Source organism: Podarcis bocagei (assembly GCF_964188305.1).
Source record: "Podarcis bocagei genome assembly, chromosome: 4".
In the NCBI taxonomy this organism is placed as follows: Eukaryota; Metazoa; Chordata; class Lepidosauria; order Squamata; family Lacertidae; genus Podarcis; species Podarcis bocagei.
In genome coordinates, this window is record NC_138128.1 from 93,573,324 (window position 1) to 93,599,230 (window position 25,907).

Genomic DNA, 25,907 nt, shown 5'->3' on the forward strand with positions numbered 1-25,907 from the left:
TTCCTGCCTAAATGCAAAATCTTACATTTGTCCCCTTTGAAATTCATTTTGTTAGCTTGCGCCTAGTTCTCCAGTCTGTTAAGGTCATTCCATGCTCCAGGTCATGGATTTCTTCACAAGTGTACACATCTTTTATGTATAATGCTCCTCCTTGCCAATTCCTGTTTGGTCTGTTCCTTTTGAACAGGTTATACCCCCTAATTCCTACATTCCAGTCATTAGTCATTCCACCAAATTTCAGTAATGCCTACAGGTCATATTTGCCATCCTGTATTAAAAGCTCCAGTTAATCTTGCTTGTTTCCCATACTTGACAATATGTTTTAGACTGTTATTATTTTCCAGAACCGACCTTTCCAGAAGTGCTTTGACCTTGAGTAAGTCTCAACCAAGAGACTGGCTATTGTAGATAGAATCCAGAAGGGACCTCAACTAATTAGAAATGCTAATTTCCCCCTTGGAATCCACTTTTGAGAACAGAGCATTTTAGAGCTAGTTATTGGACCAAACACTCACCCACTTCCTTAAGAAATGCCTTTATTAAAAGCTGAGTTTCCAAGTGATGCCCACTGAAGGCTTAGATGGCTGCTACAAGGTTCCATACGCAGACAGACGTTGTATTTGTGGTCAACCTCAGGTGGAAGATACAACTCATTATCTGTTAGTCTGCCACTTATATAGAGACCCAAGAGATTGTTGTTGTTTTTTGCATTTCCCTGGCACAAATGGTTCAGTTTCTTTTGAGTGACATTAATAGCTTTGTAACAGAGAATAGCCCTCTGTGAACTGCCTGCAAAAAAAAAAGCAACAAAAAGGAGTTATATAAAATCCCTGTAAATTCTTGTGGCGATTCAGAGGTTTAATATCAAATCAAGCTGGATTTGCGTTTGTAGGTGTGTAATATTTTGCTTTTAAAAGGGCAAAATATTACAATCACAGCTATCTGAGATGCACAAGGGAAACTGTGTTTTAATGCCCAGGAACTTCGCAAAGCCTTTTCTATATTATGAAATTTTATATTACGGATGCGTTACGTCCTGTATTATTTTATTAATACTGTTGCTTAGTAAATAAATTTACTTCTTTTTTATTTTTACTAATACTGCTTTAAAAACAAGTTTGCCATGGCCTCTTAGGACCTGAACTTTGCAACCTGGCTACCAGCTTGGATGGCTTTAAAAGAAAATTAGCCCTCTCCTATGCTCTGCCTCTACATCTGGAGGCTACCATGTTTCAGAGTACCTGTTAAGTTGTGGGTGAACATATCAGATGACACAGCGATTCTTCAAACAGCTCTTGCTTATTCACAGGCCAGAACAGAACTGAACTGAAGGGTTCAGCCAGCCTGCTTATATAGAACGCAACAGTAACCATTTTCTGTAACTATCCAATCACTGAACGTCACTTTCAATCCCTTATTTGCATATGTGGACCTGAGTGAAAACTATCTACAGTATCCCCCTGCTGGCCCAGGGTGAGAACTTAAGTACATAACACTTTGCATACATAAATATAATACATACATAAATATAATTATCAGTGCTTTTTTCTGGGGGTTCTCAGGGGACATGCAATACGAGCACCTCCCCCCCCCCCCGGTGTTAAAAGTGTGGCACTCACTGTAACAATTTCATGATGAGTACCAGCCCTTTTTTCTGTAGAAAAAAGAGCACTGATAACAACACCACCACCACTGCTGTATTTGACAGATTGGTAAATGGAAGAGCCACTGAGGGCATTCCCTATCAAAAGATTTCTGAAGCAGCAAAGTGAAAAACGGTTGCTGCGTCCCGTGGAAACAGCACTCTTCAGTAGAAGGGTAAGAGAGAATTGGGAAATGATCCATAATGAATTGAAAAAAATGTTTAAAAGTACTTTCCCCCCAAACCCAGAGTCCTTTCTGTTGGGGATAATTCAGACCGAAATTCCCAGGTGTCAAAAAAGGTGATTTATGTATGCTACTACAGCGGCCCGTGTTTCGTTAGCCTCAAATGGAAAATGAGCAAGGTCCCAACTAAACAAGAATGGCAACTTAAGTTGACAAAAGATGCACAACTGGCAGACTTAACATATACACTCGGAGAACAAGAAAAACATACGTTTAGAGAAGATTGGAAAACATTTATTGAATATATGGGAAATAATTGGGTACAGCCGAAAACACTGGCAGCATTAAGATAAATGCAAGTTTTGATGTTTTGATGGATGCAATATGCCTGAATGGTGGTATGGTTTCTGTAAAATATGCAGAGGTTTATGATATGTAAAATGAACCACGGAAACAGAAAAAAGTCATTGATATTTTAAAGATGTAAAAATGAATACTTTAAATTGTAAAACAGAACATTATATATATATATATATATATATATATATATATATATATATATGCAGGTTTTGGTGTCTTCGGGTGTCTTCCCGTGTAAGAGTTGGAGTGTCTAGGCGACGTTTCGACGAGGTCTCACTCGTCATCTTCAGGCTGGTGCTTTCGGCTTCTTGTTACTGGAACAGAGCAGGATCTCAGTGTTTGAGTTCCTATAAATACTGTTGAGGGGGTGTGGTGTATAGCCTCCAACGTTCTGGGCAGAGAGGAAGTTCCCAGGTTAGTGTGTCTTTTCTTCTTTTGTTCATTAATTACTTGAGGGATATCTTGAGTGATTTCTTGAGTGATATTCTGAGTACCACTTAGGAGGGTCATTAGGTGTGGATTAGTTGCTAAAGCTTTCGTGTCTTGACCTCTTGACCTTGTGAAGAGTTTTTTCTGAGAAGATGGCTGTACTGCACTTAGTTGTGCTCTGGCTTGGCTTCGTGTATAGGGGCGAGCTGTGGTTTTGTGCCCTGTGCCAGCCAGATCTGTGTAGGGATTGCAGGGGGGTGCAGCATCCGGAGGTGCCACTATGGTTTGGCTACTGGATGGTGTCTGTACTTTATCTGTGGAGAGGGTCTGGGTTTGGGTTTTACAATTTAAAGTACTCATTTTACATCCTTATAATATCAATGATTTCCTTCCTTCTATTTCCATGATTCATTTTACATATCATAAATATGTGTGTATGCGTGTGTGATTATATACAGGATATAAAAAGAAACGGCCGCTCTTCGACCTCCGCACAAGCCCATCCTGGCTGGGAGGCGCCATCTTCCCGTACGGAAAAGCTCCATTTTGCTGCCCGGAAGGAAGCTCTCTCTCTCTCTCACTTGACCTGACGCGGGCGCCGCCATTTTGCACGGCGACCTTGCGCCGCCCGGCTCTTAAGACCTCTTCAGCTTTTTCTCCCAGGCGCGTGGGCGGCGCCATTTTGCGTTACGGACGGAGAGAGGCGGGAAAAGGGGCCGCGGGGCCTTGCGGCTGTAGTCCTTCCTTCCTTCCCTCCATTTTTTTTTTTTTAGGTGTCTTCATAAAATGCCCGCCGAGAGCCTCCCCTCCCCTCCACCCCCCCCGCTCCAAGATGGCGTCGATGCGGGAGAGCGACACCGGCCTGTGGCTGCACAACAAGCTGGGCTCGGCGGACGAGCTGTGGGCGCCGCCCAGCATCGCCTCGCTGCTCACGGCCTCGGTGGTGGACAACATCCGCCTCTGCTTCCACGGCCTCTCGTCGCCCGTCAAGCTCAAGCTCCTGCTGGGGATGCTGCACCTGCCTCGCCGCGCGGTGGACGAGGTGAGGCGAAGGGAGAGACCCCTGAGGAGGCCGCCCACCCCCCAACCAGCCATGAGGGAAGCCTGGACCCCCCCCCCCCGGGGACGGGCCCCGGCGCCCCTCAGTTGTCGCTTCGGCCCCCCGGGGTGGGCGCCGCTTCCTCCTGCCCCCCGAGGCCCATCTGTGAGGGGGGGGGTCCTCTCCTCCGCCCCAGGGTGGGACAGGGGGCTCGGGTGGACGCACATCCCATCGCCGCACACACGCACCGTAGGGAAAAGGTCCTGCATCGTCTCCCGCCGAGGCAGACGGGTGCCAACGACAACAACACACACACATATATAGATGCGCGCCAAGAAAGGGCTCGGAACTATTCCTGAGGTCCGTTGCAGCCAGACTTGCAAGGTGGGTTTTCCTCCTTCACCCGGGTGGGCTGCACTTCCTAATTGAGTGATCTTTTATTTATTTTTACACACACACACACACACACACATATTTATAAATAGACACCCAAACACACAAATACTCAAACTTTTCCCGAGGTCCTTTGCTTACCCTAAGGTGCACTTTCAAAGGGCTGGGCTGCAGTTCCTAATTGAGTGATCTTTTATTTATTTACACACACATACACATTTATATTTAGACACCCAAACACGCAAATACTCAAACTTTTCCTGAGGTCCTTTGCTTACTTTGAGGTGCACTTTCGAAGGGGTGGGCTGCACTTGCTCATAGAGTGATTTTTTTATTTATATACACACACAGACACACAAACACAAATTTTCCCGAGTTCCTTTGCTTACCATGAGGTGCACTTTTGAAGGGGTGGGCTGCCCTTCCTTATTGAATGATCTTTTATTTATACACATATACACACACAAACACACACAAATACTCAAAACTATTCCCAAGGTCCATTGCAGCAAACCTGCAATATGGGTTTTCCTTGTTCACGGGGGTGGGCTGCAATTCCTCATTGACCGATCTCTTATTTATGCACACCCACAAACACACAAATACTCACAATATTCCTGAGGTCCACCTGACTGGGTTTTTTTACCCCCTTTTCCAAAGCAAGGCTCCATAAGTTGTGACCTTTTAATCGGATAAGGCAAAATGTTAAACTCTGGATGATACCCTGAGAGAATGCACTCTTGTTTCCGAATTTTTTACAAGTGCTTTTGGGGGAGGGGAAATCGGATGGAGATGTGCTTAATTCTTTTTTTTGGGGGGGGGGGAATATTAGTAGCAAGTAGGCACTAGGTGATTCAACAGAAATCACTGCCTGCTTCTGCCATATCACATCACCAATGTACGTTCAGTCTGGCCCAGCCCATCTCTTGCAAGAGTTTGAAGCAAGATCCCTTCCCAACTTCATCCCAGACTTGGTTTATGCATGCAGTAGAGCTGAGTGCTAGTGCTTTACTTGGGCTGTTCTGCTTAAGACCACAGAAAGGCGTTGGTATACCGTATTTTTCGCTCTATAAGACACACTTTTCCCCTCCTAAAAAGTAAGGGGAAATGTTTGTGCGTCTTATGGAGCGAATGCAGGCGGGAGGCTCTGCTCAGCGCTCCCTTTAAAGAGCCGCGTGGAGCGTGTGTGTGGCTCTTTAAAGGGAGCGCGGCTCTTGCGGGAGCCTTAGCCGTGCGCAGCCTCTCCCGGGCAGGGGATGAAGGCTCCACTTGTCTGGGAGAGGCTGCGCGTGGCTAAGTCAGAAGCCAGGACTGCCAGCAGGATTGCTGCGCTGCGATCCCGCTGGCTGTCCTGGCTTCTTGCTTAGCCGCGTAGCCTCCCTGGCTGGGAGAGGCTGCACGCAGCTATCCCATAAGCCAGAACAGCAAGCGGGATCGCCGCACAGCGATCCCGCTTGCTGTCCTGGCTTATGGGATTCAGAATATCTTTTTTCTTGTTTTTCTCTTCCAAAAAGTAAGTGCGTCTTATGGTCTGCTGCATCTTATAGAGCGAAAAATACGGTACTTTTCATACAGCTTCAGGGAAAGACTCCATACAAATGTCTGAATTGATCCCATGAGCATCTGCTTCTCACTCAACCCCCCAAACGTCTCCCTTCCAGAGAGGAGCACACCCTTTTGCTGAAAGCAGTAGGCACTTTTCTGAAGTGTGTGTGTGTGTGCAACAAACCAAATTTTGGAAAAGGAAACCTTGGTTTATTGAAACGAAAGGATAAAAGCACATAAATCACATAGTGCAATGTTACGACAAATTTATGTATGGCAACACAGGCATCTTCAAAATTGCAAAGGCCCACTAGAAAACTCTGCTACTGTTTGTAGGCATGGGCTTTGGCAGTACATTTATTTAATACTGGCTTGGGAGTGTAATATCTATTAAAGTCTTTATGACTGCTTTAGAGAGGAATTCCCATTTTTAGCTAATATTGATTTGCTGGTCGTAACTGGGAAGTAAGGTCTAGTGCTACAGGGTGTGATTTCCAAATGGCTTATGAGCCACATCCCAGGATTATGTGATCTTCCAAACCTAATGGTTTGTTTCAGTGGGTTCCAGCATTCTTACTCTACGTAGTATTATACTTTTAGGTTTATGCAAGATCATTTTGAAGCATTGCTCTACTAGTATGGGCATGCAATACCATTTCTGCTGTTAGGGCATTGGTGATTGTTTCCATGGGGAAAACAAACTATCAGATATATTGATAGGTCCAGAAAATAGATAGGTAACCATTCAGAGGAAAGCTGGAAGTAAATACTAGTGGTGATGTGCCTCAGTCAACTGCAGTTACTGGCAGCCGTAGTAACTGATTTGAGCATCCCAGTTTTTGTGAGCTAGAGATATTGCTAGCATCCTTTCCAGGTGCATGAATGCACCTGGGGAAACATGCTAAATGGTACTAAATAGTTGCTAGAGCAGTGAAAGCATACTGATCTGCAACTAAATAGAGCTTTTCCACAATCTAGCAGCAGAATCCAAAACTGCAGTTGGATTTCTTTTGCACTGCAGTTACGTCTTAGAAGCAAAAGGCAGATTTCTATCTAAGCAGCATCACTTTTAAGGCTGCAGTTTCATGCACTTACTTTCAAATATGTGTGCATGAACCACTGAAACAACTGGGCCTCTCTTTGGAGTAAATGCACATAGGAAACGGTATGTGAATCTGGTCTGGGACCATAATAAATTTCATTTCATTTCAATGCACTTAGGAACTTTCTGGATTCAGTAAAACTGGTCTCTGTCCTACAGGTTGACATGTGCCAACTTGGCACCTGCACTTTGACATCTCCAGTAATGCTCCCAACATATGCCACATGTGTAATACCAAAATATGCAAGAAAGGTCCTAATTCTAATTCCCAACATTTTTTATTGAGACATTGCTAAATCTCAAAACAATCCCTCAAGCTGAAACTGTATTGCCACCTGCTGAGCTTTTCTGAGCAGGAATTTGAACCTAAGGATTCCCCATTCTTAGAAAATGTGTGCGTAGGAATCCAGTGGATCATCAGATCCAGTTCCTTAGTCTGGAACAGGTTGCCTGCTGCATAGTCTGTTAAGGTTAGATGAGCAGGCAGCTATCTGCAAAGAAAGGTTCACAGGTATCCCTAGTCACCTTATATTGATCTGACTAATTTATACACTGTTCCTTGCCCTATCCTCAGAAGACAGAGAGAATTATTTCTTCTCTGTAATGCTTTAATTATATATAAATCACCCAACTCCCTTAGCACTCCATTTTGCTTCAAAGTCTATTTTTCATTTTTGTAATGCTTATGAACTTTTCCAATACTGGCCATTCCTCTTTGTGTCAAAAGCTGAATATAGTAATCTTAAGAATGGCATCACAGATCTTCTCTACAACCATGTGACTCTCCTTGGACTTGGGTAACAACGCATTTGTTAATACTATCCACAGTTTAAGAATATTTATGTAACTTTTCATTAACACACCTCCCAATTTTTCAGCTTATACTGTATAATTGCTTTAAATTGTTTGTCCTTAACAGGATGTTATCATATGTTTCCTTTTTTAATCAAGCTTCTTTTTGTTCTAAATTAGAGGTATGTTGTAATAATTGTGATTCTTCCTGCTCTGATTTTTTAAAAGCAAATCCGTAGCTTAAATATTTTTTTTAAAATGTGTCTCTCAAATGTCTGTCATTGCAGTACCCTATACTGTACAGTAGTACCTCTGGATATGGACGGGATCCGTTCCGGAGCCCCGTTCGCATCCTGAGCAGAATGCAACCCGTGTCTGCGCGTGCGCGGGTTGCCATTCACTGCTTCTGCGCATGCACGTGATAGCATTTTGAGCGTCTGCGCAAGCGGCAGAACCCGGAAGTAACCCGTTCCGTTACTTCCGGGTCGCCACGGAACACAACCTGAAAACGCTCAACCTGGAGTTACTTTAACCCGAGGTATGACTGTATAATGGACCATTTTATAAAATGGACCGTGTTGGAGTAACATTTACAGTGGTACCTCAGGTTACATATGCTTCAGGTTACATACACTTCAGGTTACAGACTCTGTTAACCCAGAAATAGTGCTTCAGGTTAAGAACTTTGCTTCAGGATAAGAACGAAATCATGCTTCGGCAGCGCAGTGGCAGCAGGAGGCCCCATTAGCTAAAGTGGTGCTTCAGGTTAAGAACAGTTTCAGGTTAAGAACGGACCTCCGGAACAAATTAAGTACTTAACCCGAGGTACCACTGTTATTAAAATGCTTTGTATTCTGTTTAAGTAGAGGAAAATCGTTCCTCACTGTGCAATAAAGTATTATTTAACCTCTGTTGTTCAGAAAAAAATAGAAGACCTCATTGCTATTTAAGTGATATCAGGGTGTGGTGGGGGCTGGCTCAAAACGTTTTGCTATCTGAGACCTCCCCCTGTGCACTCATGCCTGCTTCTGAGACCTGCTATGGAAAACTTTTGCCGCTTCACTTGGGGCAGCACCGTGGGCATTCCTAGACCCTTTGAGACTCTCTTACTTGTGAGGGAAGGGTCCTTCTTCACAGGGAGAGAAATTGTGGGTGAGATGACCAGAGAGCACTTGCACCTTTGCCACTTCTGACAAATACCGTTTAAAGTTTCACAGTTTACTCGTACTAAACTTTAAACCGGCACATTTTGGGGGCAACCTTGCTCACGATGCCTCGCTGTAAGGAAGGGCATCAGCCTTGGAGAGAGGGCCGTAGCAGTGCCACTGCCCGTTTTCCTTCAGTGGTCAGTGTACAGATGTAGGGATGGGCAAATTTGCCTCTGTACAGTGGTACCTCGGGTTACATACCCTTCAGGTTACAGACTCCGCTAACCCAGAAATAGTGCTTCAGGTTAAGAACTTTGCTTCAGAATGAGAACAGAAATCGTGCTCTGGCGGTGCGGCGGCAGCAGGAGGCCCCATTAGCTAAAGTGGTGCTTCAGGTTAAGAACAGTTTCAGGTTAAGAACGGACCTCCGGAATGAATTAAACACTTAACCCGAGGTACCACTGTATTCCCTACTCCTTACTCCAGTGTTCCCCAACCTTGGGCCTCCAGCTGTTTTTGGACTACAATTCCCATCATCCTTGACCACTGGTCTTGCTAGTGAGGGATGATGGGAGTTGTAGTGCAAAAACAGCTGGAGGCCCAAGGTTGGGGAACACTGCCTTACTCTACATCTTTTACCCCAGTGAATGTGAGCTGCAGGTTTGGCCTATTCAGTAAAGTTTTGAGAAAGCAGCTCTTAACGTGCTTTGAACATTCCACTCTTGATTTGCCTTCTCTCTTCTTTTTTCTTAGATGAAAAATGCACTGACAGAAATCATCCAGCTTGCGACCTTGGATCCGGACCCCTGGGTCTTAATGGTGGCCGATATCTTGAAATCCTTTCCCGATATAGGTTCCCTGAACCTTGATCTGGAAGAGCAGAATCCCAATGTTCAGGATATTTTAGGAGAACTGCGAGAAAAAGGTAGGTCTCCTTTCATGTAAATTCCCGTGAAATTGTTGTATTGCGCTTGCTTTGTAAAACATGGATTGGGCTGTATTTAGATTAATAGATTAATCCTGCGTTTCTCAGGATGTAGGGGTAGGATTGCCAGGTGTTCTGGGTCTGAGGCTCAGAGGAAAGATTTTTGGAGGTGGAATCTAGGGGAGTTCAAAGGGAGCATTTGACAGAAAATGTCACCCACCCAAGGGGCAGAACATGAACTGTAGAGTTGGAAGGGACCATGAGTATTATCTAGTCCAGGGGTAGGCAACCTAAAGCCCATGGGCCACAAGTGGCCTACGGGGGTTGTTTAACCGGCCCACAAGCAGCCCCTGAACTGAGCAGCTGGAAATCATGTCTGTGCAGACACCGGAAATCGCATCTGCGCAGATGCAGACGTTGGAAATTGCGGGCGCGCATGCGCAATCCGGCCCACAGAGGGATCTCCGCCAGAGTGAACTGGCCCAGGCGAGGTGAACTAGCCCAGGATATGTTTGATGGCTTGGTGGTAAAGCCCAAGGGACGTGAGATGGTGCTAATATTTAAGGGTCAGATTTAAGGTGCTGCTTTTGACCTTTAAAGCCCTTCACGGCCTAGGACCCTCGTAGCTACGGGATCGCCTCTCCCGGTATGCCCCACGAAGGACCTTAAGGTCCATAAATAGCAACACCCTAGTGGTCCTGGGCCCTAAGGAAGTTAAATTAGCTTCAACCAGAGCCAGGGACTTTTCAACACTGGCTCCAGCCTGGTGGAACGCTCTGCCTCATGAGACCAGGGCCCTGCAGGATCTGATTTCTTTCCGCAGGGCTTGTAAGACAGAGTTGTTCCTCCTGGCCTTTGGCTTGGAGCCAATTTGATTCCCTCCCCCTCTTTCTTTTTTCTCCTCCTGTGATGAGGCTGCATTTTAATATTTTAATGTTTCAATATTTTAATGTTGTATTTTAATCTTGTTTTTAAGTTGTATTCGTTCAACTTGTTTTTATTATTGCTTGTTAGCCGCCCTGAGCCCAGCCTTGGCTGGGGAGGGCGGGGTAGAAATAAAAATTATTATTATTATTTATTAATATAGCCTGTGCTCTTGCCACTTTTCCTTGAGTCTGAAAAGGAGGCTAAAACCCCATACCTGGTCAGCTTATCAGACCTGGCCCACTTATGAGGCAAGGTGAGGGACCCGCCAGTGGAAAAGGGGCGTTGGCAGCAGCACTGAAATCTCGCGACATTTCAGTGAGATGCCGCTGGAAGCCAGTGCTTTGTGGGCGCTGCCACAACACAGGTGAGAGAAGCCCATTGTCGGCAGGGGGGCAGCACATTTCCGTTTCACTGCTTGATGTGCCCCCCCTCTCAGCTTACATATTGGGGGAGGGCTGTTCCAAAATATAAATCTCTTTGCACAACAAGTTGCCTGAATTGATGAGTGTAAATCATAGCTGTCAACTTAGAGATTTGAAAATAAGGGACCAGCAGCCTCGAAAATAAGGGATCAGCAGCCAAAATAAGGGATTTTAGTCAGAAAGCTGAAATACGAAGTTAAAAGGGACCAGATAATTTGGGAGAGCAGTGCCGGTTTTTAGCCCTTCGTTTCCAGAGGTTGCTGCTCAAGACACCAGTCGATGAAACACTGCAATTAAATAACTACAAGCAGCAACCACTTTTCACGCAAAATGAAGCCCAAACTACGAAGATGCTGCTGCAGTTCTGTATCTTTTCTCTCGTGCTCCATCTGCAGCTCTCAATTCCACCAGGCGGGGCGGGAGGAAGGGAGGGGGAATAGCGCCCGAAGTAAACCCGCATATCAGACCATCTATGTTAGTCTCCCACTACAAATCTATGGGAGAAGCGCTTGCGGTCCTTCCTCCGCTTTCCCCCTCTATGGTTAGCCCTTGGAACACCTGCCAGCGCCTCCTCTTCCTCCTCCTTTCTCTGAACTGCTTTCTCTGTGGTTGTCCTCACTCTCCTCTCAAGGCTCCTCAGCAATTCATAGGTCGCGCTAGGCTGCCCATCTCATTTGGGTCCTTCGGCGGCGCAGCCGCAGTACGGCCTAGCAGGAGCGGCGGCGATGGGCAGAGGCCCCAGGTAGAGATGCTCAATTTGGTGGCTGCGAGGAGGATGGCGGTGGAAGGGCCCGAGGCTCCCGCCAGTCCCGGCGGGGAGGGGCTCCCGGGGGCCGAGGCTGGTGAGAGGAGGCCGGAGGGGGCTGGGTAGCCAAGCAACACAGTTGGAGCCTCCCTCCTCCCTGGCTGGCAGGGGGGGAGGGAGAAGAGCTGCTTCCTTTGAAACCTGGGAAATTTAAGGGACATCATCAATAAGGGACAGCAGCGGGACATGGCGCTGGGATAAGGGAGTTTCCCGCCAAATAGAGGACGGTTGACAGCCATGGTGTAAATCAGGGTAGGGAGCCTCTGCCCCATGGTCCAAAGTTCACCCAGTGCAAGTATCACAGGAAGCCGTTTTCCCCAAGCCATGCCCTCCTGCCCCCATATGTGACTTTTGGTGCAAGACATGTAGAGACAAAGCCGGCTCAGCTGCACAGCTGAATTACACGTGGGGAACTCAGCCGATCTCTGGAGAAAGCTGGGATGAAGTCATGGGCCATCAGTAGTCCAAGTCTGCTGGATTAGCTGTGCAAGTGAGCTCCCCATGGGGAACGTGATGGGCAAAATAACTTGAGGAAATGGAGAAAACGTTTGGTCTTCCAAGTTGGGAGGAAGATGTAGTTGTCTGCCCAAAGGATGAAGCTTTTCTTAATGTTGGTTCTTACAGGAACTCATTTCCTGTGTGTTTTCTGATTACATAGTGAGTGAATGTGAATCGTCAGCTATGCTGCCGCTGGAGTGCCAGTACTTAAATAAGAACGCCTTGACCACGTTGGCTGGACCACTTACTCCTCCGGTGAAGCACTTCCAGCTGAAACGTAAACCAAAAAGCGCTACTCTCCGAGCAGAGCTGCTGCAGAAGTGTAAGTATCATGGCACCGGTTAAGAAAAACACCAGAGGAATAGCCTCAGTATTGTACAGTATTTGAAAAAGATGCAACATGCACAGTAGAATTTGAGATGCTAAAACCAGTCTTGGAGGAAGTCTTGATGCTTTGTAGTCTAGAACTTTGAGCCCCACCATTCTCTCCCTACCCAATCTCTCTCTCTTTAAAAAAGATAAATGTAGAACAGTGAATTTTGACAGCTTTACGTTTTTCTTCTTTCGCTTCTGATTTTTAGGCTGCACACCTTAAAATTTCCCTTTGTTCTACAGAGTTGTTTAAAGGGGCAAGAATCATGTCATGTGTGAGAAGGGGAAAGGCAGGCATGCACAATACAAAAGGTCCTTTGGAATGGGTGGGCTGAGAGCTGGTGGCATTGATCAATATCAACATATTTTAGAATGAAAAGTGTGCAGGTACGCTAGGACCAGGGGTTCTTCCAGTTCCAGGTATAGCACTAAAAAGGGGGAAGCTCTGTATGCAAATCCAGTCTGTGCATTATTGAGCGGTATGATTTCTTTCCGGAGAGGGTCAAGTTTTAATTGTTCCATGAAGAGCCCTGTTTAAGAATGACTTGATATGTTTTCCTGGTGGAGTATTAATTAGAATTATTTTTTGTAGCTACTGAAACTGCACAGCAGCTCAAGAAGACAGCTGGAGTGCCTTTCCATGCCAAAGGAAGAGGGCTAGTCAAAAAGATCGATACAACAAGTAGGATTTTAATTTTCTTTTAGATCTAAGAGACACGTATATATGCAAAGCATGAAACAGCTATTTTGAAGGATATATATATATAAAGAGATAGATAGATAGATAGAATGAGTATTTAATCTTGCAGTCGCACCCCCCCTTTCTTGAATAATACCTTTGTGTTATCTTAGAACATTGAAATTCCCACATTTTTATTTAATCAATGCTAGGTATTTCTTGTTCTTCTAAAATATTTTATTGACTTGTTTTTAAAAAGTGCAAAGATAACAAAAAGAAAGAAGATAAAGAATAAAAAAATGCGAAAACATAAAACTTTGCAGCCTAGAAGGACAAAAGTGCAAAGATACAGCACAGGGATAATAAAGTATTAAGTCATTCAAAGATTCCCTTATAAAATAATAAAGATATATTAAAAATAAAAGTATTCTCCACATGTGAGTTAAATCATTATTGAGTATTAAGTTTATTATTATTCCCCCCCTTTTGTTTTTGTATAGCTCCACTCAAAGGGATACCTAAACAAGCACCTTTCAGGAATCCCACTACTCCAAGTGTATTTAGCCCTGCCGGAAACAGAACTCCGATTCCACCCTCGAGAACTCCTCTGCGCAAAGAGAGAGGAGTAAAGGTATTTATGCAGCTTCAAGTGTGCTTTCCTTGACACTCTCCCTTGGCTTCTGAATATCCAGTCTTTTCAAAGTTAAAAAACAACAGCCCTGTGTATTTGTCCAACTAGCTTGAGTGTTATTTCATTATTTCATCCCTGTTTACACAGTTTTGTTTTGTTTTTTAATTAAAAAAATCACAGTACTCTTTGGTATTGTGAGGTACAGTATGGATACATATACAGTCATACCTCAGGTTAAATATGCTTCGAGTTGAGCGTGTTCGAGTTGCGCTCCTCGGCAACCCGGAAGTAACGGAGCGCGTTACTTCCGGGTTTCAGCGCATGCGCAAGCGCTCAAAATGACATGCATGCGCAGAAGCGGCGAAAAGCGGCGTGCGCGTGCGCAGACGTGCCATCGTTAGTTACATTTACCTCTAGATGCGAACGGGGCTCCGGAACGGATCCTGTTCGTATCTAGAGGTACCACTGTACTAAATTCGCTTCCCCCTGTTAATATTGCATAAGGGAAGTAGCTCTAACATGATGCACGTATGTGGAAGTGTAAAAGGTAGACAGGGCAATCCATGCATCAGAAGCTAGTAAACTCTGCAATAAATGTGAAAGTAAGTGTTCGTTTGGTGTATTTGTAGTTACTCGACATCTCGGAGTTGGATACGGTTGGTGCTGGCCGGGAAGCGAAAAGGAGAAGAAAGACCTTAGGTTAGTATATAGGGTTACAAACATAAGTCTGTTGTACTTAATCTGTCAAATTAAATTTAGAGCTAAAGGCTAATTGTTTGCTTTTCTGTTCTGTTAAAGCTGCTGTGGAATTATAGGGAGTTGAGATTTGATAATATGGAATAATTGTCTGTTAACTTGTGATAGGCTTGAGAGAGTGAACAATTCACAATAGGGCACCTGCTTGCGGACCAGCGGAGAGGTTTGGAAAATAGTAACACACATCATTTGAAAAATACATGCAGGGAAACAAGAGGGAATATATAAATGACTATTGATTCATCTATCTAAATCTGTTTTCATTAATAAAGCAAAACTACTATATGAAGACTCCCATGCGCTTCGACTTGCCTAGTGAGGCAAATTGAATTGTTCTGTTGTGTTTGTACACAAATTTGGCTGGATCTGAGAGTTAGCAAAACGAATAGAATAGAATAGCCACAGTTATGTCTGTTCTGAGTTCCTGCAGCCCAAACTTTACTTCTAGCTGTTTCTAGTACCATTCCCCTGTGGAATCCGTGCTTGTACAGAGAATTCAAAATTCGGCTTAGGATTTTATTTGTGTTAAGTGATGAATTAATATGTTTAATTTCATAAAGTGAAGATTTAAGGGGATGTTTATGTTTAAGTTAAATTTTATAAGAATTATGATTTGGGAAACCGTTAAAAGGACATGCAATGAAATTCAACCAAGGGGAAGTGGGGAAGTCATTTAACAAAGTTAATAAGTGTAAATTTCAATAAGGCTATGATTTATGTTTGTTTGTCTTATGTGTTTGTTTGTTTATAATATTGTGAAAACCAATAAAAAAAATGGGGGGGGAGGAGAGAATTCAAAATTCGGAAGTAATTTTGGATTTTTAAAAATTCTTTATTTGGGTAACCAAAACAAGGCAGCAGTCATGGCTAACTAGCTTCTATGTTTGTTATCGGTGTAGATACAGAAGTGGTGGAAAAGCAAGCGAAAGAAGAGACAGTCGTCGAAAATGCTACTCCAGACTATGCTGCTGGTCTCGTATCTACTCAGGTAGGATTTAGAACATTATTATATATTGGGCTGCTTTCTAAGCCTCATCCATGTAGGGCTCTGCTCTGCAATCACAGGCACGAACAATGTACCCTTGAATTGTCAAAATTATTTTTGAAATAGTTTAAGGATGCATGTGCTGTTTTACAGAAAATTGCCTCTTTGAACAATGACCCTGCCCTGGCTTCTACGAGCTATCTGCCTGCAGCACCCAGTGTTGTTCCATCTTCCTCTTATGTTCCAAGTTCCGACACCACGCAGCCCGGTAAGTGACACAATTTTCCATTATTGCACTTCTGAATGTGTTCGTTACTGATATGTTCCACATTGTAAAAACGACGACACTCAAAAGGCTATGGCAAGTACTTTCATTAGAATAGGTTTATTTAATGTTTTAAAACAGTGCGCAGAGTGCAAGTCAAACGAGGACACATCACCTGCAGCAAGCTTTGAATCTGTTCTGAATTCAAACAGCCAAAAATACCTGAATTCAAGGAAGATGTGCAGGGCTTCGGTTTCTATAATAAGCCCAAAGATAATAACAATATTGCCTAGAGCTGAGGTGGGAAACATTTTTGGCTCAGTAAGCTCAATCCTTATCTTCACACACACCGGCAGGTGGAAGGAACAACTCACCTGCCAGTCATCCAACATCAGTTGATTGGCACCTGTCAGAGTCAGTTCATCAGTGTTTCGCAACCAGCTGGGTGTTTGGTGCTTCAGAAGCCCGGCGCAACAGCATTGCAAGCCACTGGGAAGCCCTGCGCATAGGGTTGCAGGTGGTTCCCAGCCGTGCCTGCTAAGCCACTTCGAGGGAGACCCCACCACCTGACCCACATGTATGACATCAGGTGTAGGGCAGATGGGCATGGCTTGCCAGAAGCATCCTCCCCGGGCCAAATGGGGAGGCCTGGTGTGCCGGATTAGGCCTGCAAACTGGAGATTCCCTAGTTACAATGCAAATGTATGAAGCAGAATCAAACCTGTTGTGAATAATACTTCCTGAGACCTTGAATCCTTTCTGGGCATGGTCTGTGTGCTGTCATGTAGAGACCTTGCTTGGCCAGTGATGGATGAAGTTTCATCTTCCTTTAGATTAGTTATGTCAGCTTCCGCCCTAATTGCCACATCCACTCATTTCTGTAAAATGACAGGATTCTCTCAGTTAACATCCCAAGATGCAAAGATGAAGTTCCTCAAAGGTTCTTGAAAAAGCACTGAGGAAATTTGTGCAGCAACAAAGTACACTTGGTCACTTTGTGCTTCTTTATTACATTTCACAGCATTTATTAGGCTGCTTGATTGTAATAAAACCTCAAAGCAGTTTCGTAAAGGATTGAGTGAAAAAGAGAGATGTGGCTGTTGATATTTCAACGCCAGGTAATTGTCTGAACTCCTGGGATAATCTCAAAGATTACCGGGTTTCGGGTGTCGCATTTAAACCAGAACCCGCAGAAACTTCAGAAGCAAACCAGAATATAAGCATTTCGGAGGAAACAGAAACCAGGTGGCATAAAGAAGGGGTGGGCAATGTTTTTGTCCTCAAGGGCCATATCTGGTGGTGGGGAGGCATTTGGTGGCTGTATGGCACAATGTGGCGCTGTGTAGGACACGGGTGGCGCTGTGGTCTAAACCACAGAGCCTAGGGCTTGCCGATCAAAAGGTTGGTGGTTCGAATCCCTGAGACAGGTAGAGCTCCCGTTGCTCAGTCACTGCTCCTGCCAGCCTAGCAGTTCGAAATCACATCAAAGTGCAAGTAGATAAATAGGTACTGCTCCGGTGGGAAGGTAAATGGTGTTTCCATGCGCTGCTCTGGTTCGCCAGAAGCAGCTTTGTCATGCTGGGCACATGACCTGGAAGCTGTACGCCGGCTCCCTCGGCCAATAAAGCGAGATGAGCGCCGCAACCCCAGAATCGGCTGCGACCGGACCTAACGGTCAGGGGTCCCTTTACCTTTATGACACAATGGGCAGGGCGCTTACACACTTGCACACACTCTCTCTCACCTCAGCTTCTTCCAGCGCACCCTCAGCACAGATGTCACTTGGTAGCTGCCTCAGGAGCATGGAGGGGAGGAGAAGGTTGAAACCTCCACTTCACAGTTCTCCCAACCGGACAACATCTCTGCCTCCATACTGTTTAGTTGAGGGATCCTTTCGCTGCTGCCCACTTGACGGCTGATGGGTGGAAAGTGCCTGGGCGTGTGGGGCTCTGGAAGAGTAGCCGAGGGCTGTAGGTTGCCCAAATGTGGCTTTCCTTTTGGGTCATGCCTTCCTCCCCTGCTCGTGTCCCATGACTGGACTGAAGCACATAACATTAATTTTATAGGATCTTGCCTTTGCGTGGTGCTATTTTATATCTCTCTCTTTTTTTTACCCAGAGGAAGTGTCATGAGAATATTTCCCCCTGTATCTGGGAAGCATGGCGTGGTTCTTCACATTACCCTCTGTGCATAACCTTTGTGCATCGATTCTTGCCTTTGTAATATTTAGAATCTCTCTTTTTGAAATTAGAATTGTGAGCGTATGTAGGGAGGGATGTGAGAAAAGGTTTCAGATCTGAGAGAAACGAACATAAGCTTCAAGCAGCGATTGGCGATTTCAGATCTGACAGGAAGCAGGTGTGCTGTTTCTTTCTGGGGAAAGGCTTCAGTTGAATAATCTCAGTTTGTACCCAAACGGTGTCTTTCAAGCCCCCGCAGCACTCAGGATTTTAATTTCACGTATGGCCTGAGGAATTCTGGGTTTCTGCAATCACCTGTTTTCCCTGTGCTGTGGCGGCAAGCAAGGAAGACAGAAAAGCAGACAAGCAAAAGCGAGGTAAATGAAGGCAGGGCATCAGGAAGAAGGTTGAGAGACTGTCACTGCCTGTCGGAGGGGGACCTTTTTGCTAAGTTACATGTTATCCTTTAGTGAAAAGTAGGGAAGCGTTAAAATTTGTAATGAGAGTAAACAGTACGAACACCATTTTGTTGTTGCTGATGGCATCTTTTGCTGCAAACAGCTGGCTCTGTCCGGGAACCCTTGCAAGCAAAAGAAGAGCCTGCGACGCCCCCTGGCACTGCTGTCCCGACTCAGTTTAAGCAAAGGACACCCATGTATAACAGTAACGCCAACACAGCTGCAGTGACGCCTACCTCTCCTGTGACTCCTCCCGCCGCCCCTCCAGCCGTGCAGGCGCCACCGGCAGCTCCTCCTCAGCAAGCGCCGCCCAAGAAGAACCTCTCTCTAACAGTAAGCTAAGAGAACTCTCTCACAATGCATATAGACGATTCGCTTGGATCCTTTCCGTTGCTTCTACAGAAATAGCCATGCGTTTGCAATCTTGTTTATGAATATGCGGATCTGGGTAGTACTAAACCATAAGACCGCTAACATTCCAGGGTATGGATGCTAAAAACCTTGTTGCCACATTTCAAAAAGTAAAAACCAGGATGCCCTGAAAGTTGTTGATTTTTCAAGATCCAGGGCAAAGCACCGCCTTTCGGAAATCCACACCCCCCCCAATGTCAATTCTGCCTTTGAAATCCTGGTAATGTCCGGGAAAATCCGAATGTATGGCAGCCCTACCTTGTAGCTCTTTAAGAACGCTTTCAGGATTTGCTTTGATTACAAATAGACCTCAATACTGTATACAACTTATACAGTTGTATACAACTTGTATACAACTTATGACCCACTAAGGAGGTTCAGGTGGTACCTTCATTATACGCCTTTAGACGCCAGGCAAAAACGTTCTTCTTTAACAAGGTCTTTGAAATGTGTTGGTGGGGTTATTGGGTTGTTCTAGTTTTTATTTTTATCACATACTTTGTGTTTTTATGTTGTGACAACCAATCTTCCACCTGTGCCCATGAGCCAATTTTGAGAAGTGGGTAAGACCGCTTACTTGCCAGTTACCAGATGTCATAATGGCTTCAGGCCAAGGGCTTGAAGGAGAGGTTCCTGCAACAGCCCTTTAGCTGAATGGTGGCTGCAGCAAGCTCCTTTGAAGATGCTCCTTTGAAGATGCTGCAACCCTGATTGTGGAACTCATTTGAAGTCTCTTTAGAGCGGGCGGGGGGGGGGGGATATGCTCTTAAAAAGCAGAGATTTTCCCTTCCACAGAAAGAGCTCTTGGGATTCAAGGGTCTTCCCCCAGAAAAATAATAACTACATTTTCAAGTGGGGCACTTCGTACTCTCCAGAGGAAGCAGCTTGGATTCATAGAGCACTGGGGGGGGGGGGAGCAGCTAGAATCCAGGTTGACTCCTCCAGGCCCCCTTGGTTATACCAGGGAGTTCAGCTGATTTTAGGTGCTCTTGGTGAGCCCTGTTCTGCTCTTTAAACCCCAACAATTGGCTGATGGTTGGGGCTTCCGTTTATCTCCCAGAGGGCTTTGCATTCATTTACCTTTCTATTTCAGTACTTGATCAAAGACCCCTAGAAAGATACCCAAGTGATGGCCTACTCTGTACCTCTGTCTTGGAACATAGTGATAGATTTAAGACACACAGACAGAGAGAGAATATCAGCTGCAAGAATATGAAGAGCTCTGGCCAATGTACCGCTCTTGACTATATGAAAATTAGATTAGAATAAAAGCTCTGAGGTTCTATCAAGGGGCACTGATGCTTTTTCTATTCCTGCACAAGATAAGGGATTTGTCAATTGAGAAACAATGAGGCTGGATGCTTGAAGTTATTTTCTGTTCTCCCGATCATTTCCTCTCCTGAAATAAAATCTTACTGACTCTTCCTTGCAGAAGGAACAAATGTATGCAGCGCAAGAAATGTTCAAGACCGCAAACAAAGTCACAAGGCCAGAGAAGGCTCTCATCCTTGGGTTCATGGCTGGATCCAGAGGCATGTATTCCGAACTGTATTTCTTTGCCTTGAATATCAAAGCCAGGTGCCTGGATATAATAGTAATAACAACAACAACAACAACAACAACAACAATTAATTAATAATAATAATTTATTTATACCCCGCCCATCTGGCTGGGTTTCCCCAGCCACTCTGGGCAGCTTCCAACTGAATATTAAAAACAATACAGCATTAGACATTAAAAACTTCCCTAAAGAGGGCTGCCTTCAGTTGTCTTTTAAAAGTAAAATAGTTGTTTATTGCCTTGACATCTGCTGGGAGGGCGTTCCACAGGGCAGGTGCCACTGCTGAGAAGGCCCTCTGCCTGGTTCCCTATAGCCTCACTTCTCGCAGCGAGGGAACCGCCAGAAGGCCCCCGGCGCTGGATCTCAGTGTCCGGGCTGAACGATGGGGGTGGAGATGCTCCTTCAGGTATACAGGACCGAGGCTGTTTAGGGCTTTAAAGGTCAGCACCAACTTTGAATTGTGCTCAGAAACGTAGTGGGAGCCAATGCAGATCTCTCAGATATTGTGGCTGGCAGGATCAGGGATAACTGGCAAGGTCAGATGAAGACATCTTATGCAGAGGCCCGGGATGCAAAAGGCTGCTTAATGATCCCAGAGGCATTGCAGTGACCTTCCTGTTGGGGGTGGAGTAGGGGATCTGTGTGCACTGAGATACAAAGCTATGCTTGAATGTCGTAGGTGCAATTATTTCAGAATAGCAGCACAGACTTGGAAATAAGTATATGAGGGTGCTGCTGGTGTGTACCAGAGCAGATCTTGTTTTCTGCATTGCTCCTGGCCTGAACCGTTTTGTGTTTGCTAAGCTCCCGCCCATGACGTGTGTCTCTTGTTGCCTCCACAGAAAACCCTTGTCAGGAACAGGGCGACATAATTCAGATCAAACTGAGCGAACACACGGAACTGCTGCCAAAGGCTGACGGCACAGGAAGCACCACAATGCTGGTGGACACGGTTTTTGAAATGAACTACGCCACTGGCCAGTGGACCAGACTGAAGAAATACAAACCAATAACTAACGTTTCTTAAACAATTCAGTAATAAAGTGTAGACCAAACAGACCATAGAATAAGCCAGCATTGTACATAGTGTGTTGACTAGCCAGAACAACATTCCCATTTAGGCCTCATTGTAAACCACCCAGAATACTTGTGGCGATCAGTTCCGGAAGCAGGAAGAAAAAGAGCAGAACGGCAATGCTTGTCTTTATTATTCTTGTCTAAGAGTCCCGGGTGGGTGTGTGTGTGTGTGCGCGCGCGCTTGTGCAGCGATTGCAGCAGATTGAAGAAGAGCTGAAATGCTTCTACCTTTTGCAGAAAGATTTATGTTCAAATGTCTTGAGAGGAATTGCCTTCCAGTTGAGACCATTTTTTGCAGCAGCGATGCCTAGTTTGACTCTAGGTTCTGCGTTTAAAATGGGCATGGCTGCATTTCTCTCCTTTGGCTTAGGGCGTGTTGGATGCCCCCCCCCCCCAAAATAGTGATTGTGAAAACATGAAGGGTAACGCTGTTTGTTTGTTTGTTTGTTTGTTTGTGTAAAGCCCAACAACACAGTCGATTCATAGAACTGCATAATGGCAGATACATCAACTTACATGCATCTGTCCTGTAAACGGGCTACCTTTTTTTACATGTATACATTTTTAAAAATGTAAAGTAGCACTAAAGACCAAAAGGTTAAGGGATTTGTTTTGGTCTGGATGGCACCTAATTTCTTCTGTGTGGAAATGCAGGACTCTTGATTTGCCCTCGGCTCTTTAAAGGTTCAGCTCTGCTTCGGGGTCACTTAACTAAGTTCTGAGAAATGGAAGCATGTTGCTTTTATGTTGGAACCAGCCCTTCTTCCCTCCTGCCTTTTTTTTTTTGCCCAGCTGGTACCTTTTGAATCTACCAAAGACTGGCCTTTGAAACAGTGTCTGTGAATGTCATGGCATGAAGTTAATTTGGAACAGCATCCCTGTGTCCATGTTGGAATGTGTTAAATACGAGTCATATTGGCAATTGGCTGGCTCACCCCTGATTTTTCCAGGGTTAATTTAGCTACCGTTGCTGGGGATGCATTTGTCAAGGAATGGCATCCTTCGGAATTTTCCTCCCCATCTACATGGACGTTACCTGCAGCTTTGCGAGATTGGAGAGCACCTTTTAGCAGCGGTCCTGTTGCAAAAGACTCTCTTCTCAGAGGGAGAAACGGAGGAGACTGCCTTCGGAGCAGTTTCCTAACTGCTATGCTTTCGGAACTTGATCATTTCAACAGTTTATGCTTGGACGATAAGAGAAGGAATCTTACAACTGGCATTTCCACAAGAAATGGTGGGTACAGTTTTTAAAAAAATTAATAAAGCCGATGTCAAAGAGAGGCACAGATCATTCACAATGTAAGAGCTTTGTGTTAGCCCGGGCTTTAAATTGGAGCAAACTAGATGCTAGCTTTTAAGCCAGGCTTATATTGGCATTTATCAAACTGCACCTGATCAGAGAATCCACTTAAGACAATCTAAAGCTAGGAAAAGAGACAAGGTCTTATTTTACATTATATCCTGATGTAACCATGCTGTGTCTCTGTGGTCTTTGGTTTGATGTTACTTGCCCCAAAGAACTTGGAGGGTGGGAATGAGTATTGACAACAGAATAACCTTTGTTCTGGGAGGAAAAAAAATTGCTCCTCAGCCAAACGATTATTAGGGATCAGTAGCAAATGTAAGGTTTCAGAAAGGGTTCCAGATAAAGGTCAGATATTTATTAAATTTTGTAAACACCTAAAGCTAGACTATGAAGTAATACGGATTAAAAACAGGATGGTGGGCGTTTTTTTGGCCATTTGTTTTGGTTTAATTCAGAATCTTTTATAGATTTTATATTTTTGAAATTAGAAGCTACGAAAAGGTTAGTATGTTGAGCGTTTTAAAATGGCAGCTGGCAAGATGTAAGAGACCTGAGCTTCATTCTCGTTCTCTCACATCTAAATTTCAGCTATGATAGGAAGGCCAAGTGTTTAGGACATAAGATTTTTTAAAAAAGTTTAGCAGCTATCACAAACGATGTGATTGTTTTTAAAACGTTAATTATTTTGACATGTTTATCTTGTTCCTTTTTTTTTTTTTGGTCAGTTTTGAGTATGGCATGACTGTTAATGGCAAATTATTCAGATGGAAATGTTTAAAACATAAGCTACAAGTTGCAGGTTTAATCTTGTAAAGATTAAAATGATATAAACCAATGGATCAAAAGTTCTGCATGCCATGATAATTAAACATTGAGAATGTGATCAGACAGTTCTGGAAGTGAGGATAAAGAAAGCATTTGAATGTCTGTGAATATTTTGGAAATAACAGTACAGATGTTTGAAATACAGATGTGCTTGCCAGGGCAGACAATGAATAACAGTAAGCAAAGCACACACTAGTTTCAACACGATAGCATATTGTATTAGCCACAATATGCCACACATCTTGGCAAATGGAAGTTTGCATTCCCTTTTCTGTTTAATTCATTTAGTGGGTACAAAAATGCTTACTGGGGGGGGGTCTGGTGATGTTTAAATTTGCAGGAAGGAAGCTAGATGTGAAACTACAGATAGTAAACACCACCAGCTGAGGTGCTTAAGAGGCAATATGCTCTGTAAAGAGATTTTTTGCGTGAAACCTCCCATCTTTTGTAACCTGTTGACATACATAGCCAAAGCTGAACAGCTTGTTTCATGGTAGGAGGAAGCCAATTCATGTTACAATTTGAAGGTAGGGGTGTCTCCAGAGGGCCGAGAACATGCTTTTTACATGTGATAACCATTCCCACTTCTTTTTTGGTCACCCATCATTAACATGGGAGGACTTCTCGGCGGTTTCAAAATAATATATGAACCCTCTCATTAGGGAGAGAAATTGCTAAGTCTCTACAAAGGCGGAGATCTACAACAGGCGAATACAATCTAAAATGTGCGACCCAGTTGTGATGCGACGAAGATCACCGCTGCCAGACATAGCAAGACAAAGAGGCTATTCCTCTCATCGCTGGCGAGATTGTTCTGCTCATCCATCCAGGATCTTCAGTCTGAGTGATGAAAGAAGCCAGACGCGAATGGCTGTCACAAAATTTCAGTTTCTTTTTGCCCAGCCATCAAGAGCAATTGAAACCCACCGGTTCCATTGACAAAGCTTTAACGCAGACCTTAACCCTAAAGGGTTAACTACACTTTGAAAAATTCAGCTTTGGCTCTCGCCTTTGGTAACCACACAACTCTTTCCCCCACGGATCATGTTGAAGTGACACTTGCCAAACTTATCGAAGGTACTTTGATACTGTAGCTTGGAACTGCATTTTCACAGCAAAATCTGAAATTGGAGAAATGTCTTAAGACCAGGCAAAAGTTTTAAGTCGGAGCCCTCTGGGAAACTGGTACCTTTATAAGAAGCAATGTTTTGTAAAATGTTGCATGTTTTCTAATCTATTTTGTGTTTGTACAGATGTAAATTCAAAACCTCACGTCCTTGGGTACATATTTTCAGCATAATATAGTATGTATAATAAAGTTCAGATTTTTCTAATAACCTCTCCTTGTAGCATCATAATGTGCAGCTATTCTAATTTGTTTTCTGTTGGGTTCTTTGTGTTACACTTCTCCCTGTACCTGTTTGCTTTGCTGTCTCCACTTTCAATTCGTAGTCTTTTTCACGGTTTACATTTGTTGAGACATTTTTGTCATAGACATCTTACAATTGGGGGAAGGGGAGAGATGGGGGTTGTTCTTTTGTTCTATTGCCTATTCTTAGAGAGGGGGGTGTTGTCAGCATCAAGGGGTGGGTCCTTTGTGTATTTTTTATTGATATTGTGAGAAGTGGTTCCCGAGCTTCGTTGGCTGTGTTTAATCAATTGCGCTGTGTCTTATTTGTGTGAAGGTTGTTGGGTCAGGTTAGCCATATTGATTTGTATGCTGTTGTGGGGGGGGGTAGGTCATTGTCCTGCATATGTAATAAAGGGGAACCTCACTGGGGTAAGGGACGCGGGTGGCGCTGTGGGTTAAACCACAGAGCCTAGGACTTGCCGATCAGAAGGTCGGCGGTTCGAATCCCCGTGACGGGGTGAGCTCCCGTTGCTCGGTCCCTGCTCCTGTCAACCTAGCAGTTTGAAAACAGACATTGCAAGTAGATAAATAGGTACCACTCCAGCGTAAAAGTAAACGGCGTTTCCGTGCGCTGCTCTGGTTCGCCAGAAGCAGCTTAGTCATGCTGGCCACGTGACCCGGAAGCTGTACGCTGGCTCCCTCTGCCAATAAAGCGAGATGAGCGCCGCAACCCCAGAGCCGGTCCCTTTACCTTTTACACTGGGGTGAAGACATCCTCTGTAGGTTGTCCCTGTGCTAGTTTGAGTTGGTTGGTTAACTTTTCTAGTACAGTGGTACC

At 44.5% G+C, this 25,907-nt stretch overlaps 1 protein-coding gene across 2 annotated transcripts; it reads left to right on the plus strand.

Annotated features, from left to right (window-relative positions):
- The first annotated feature begins 3,326 nt into the window (after positions 1-3,326).
- NELFA (negative elongation factor complex member A) lies at positions 3,327-25,055 on the plus strand. Of its 2 annotated transcripts, XR_014007558.1 has the most exons (12): positions 3,387-3,658; positions 9,389-9,560; positions 12,373-12,534; positions 13,177-13,266; positions 13,764-13,894; positions 14,524-14,593; positions 15,550-15,638; positions 15,789-15,903; positions 18,642-18,871; positions 20,382-20,481; positions 21,353-22,821; positions 24,381-25,055. XR_014007558.1 is itself a non-coding variant. In XM_081191737.1 (11 exons), the coding sequence occupies exons 1-11, from the start codon at positions 3,449-3,451 to the stop codon at positions 21,535-21,537; spliced, it is 1,554 nt and encodes a 517-aa protein (XP_081047863.1). In that variant the 5' UTR covers positions 3,327-3,448; the 3' UTR covers positions 21,538-21,705. The 2 variants fall into 2 exon arrangements, 1 of the variants encoding a protein (XP_081047863.1); XM_081191737.1 differs by lacking the exon at positions 24,381-25,055 and having other exon boundaries at positions 3,327-3,658; positions 21,353-21,705.
- Positions 25,056-25,907: the final 852 nt, after the last annotated feature.

Coding starts and splice junctions, on each gene's coding strand:
- NELFA (XM_081191737.1), top strand. CDS start 3,449: ATGGCGTCGATGCGGGAGAGCGACACCGGCCTGTGGCTGCACAACAAG. Junction 12,535..13,176: donor AGCAGAGCTGCTGCAGAAGT/GTAAGTATCATG, acceptor TATTTTTTGTAG/CTACTGAAACTGCACAGCAG. Junction 14,594..15,549: donor AAGGAGAAGAAAGACCTTAG/GTTAGTATATAG, acceptor TTATCGGTGTAG/ATACAGAAGTGGTGGAAAAG.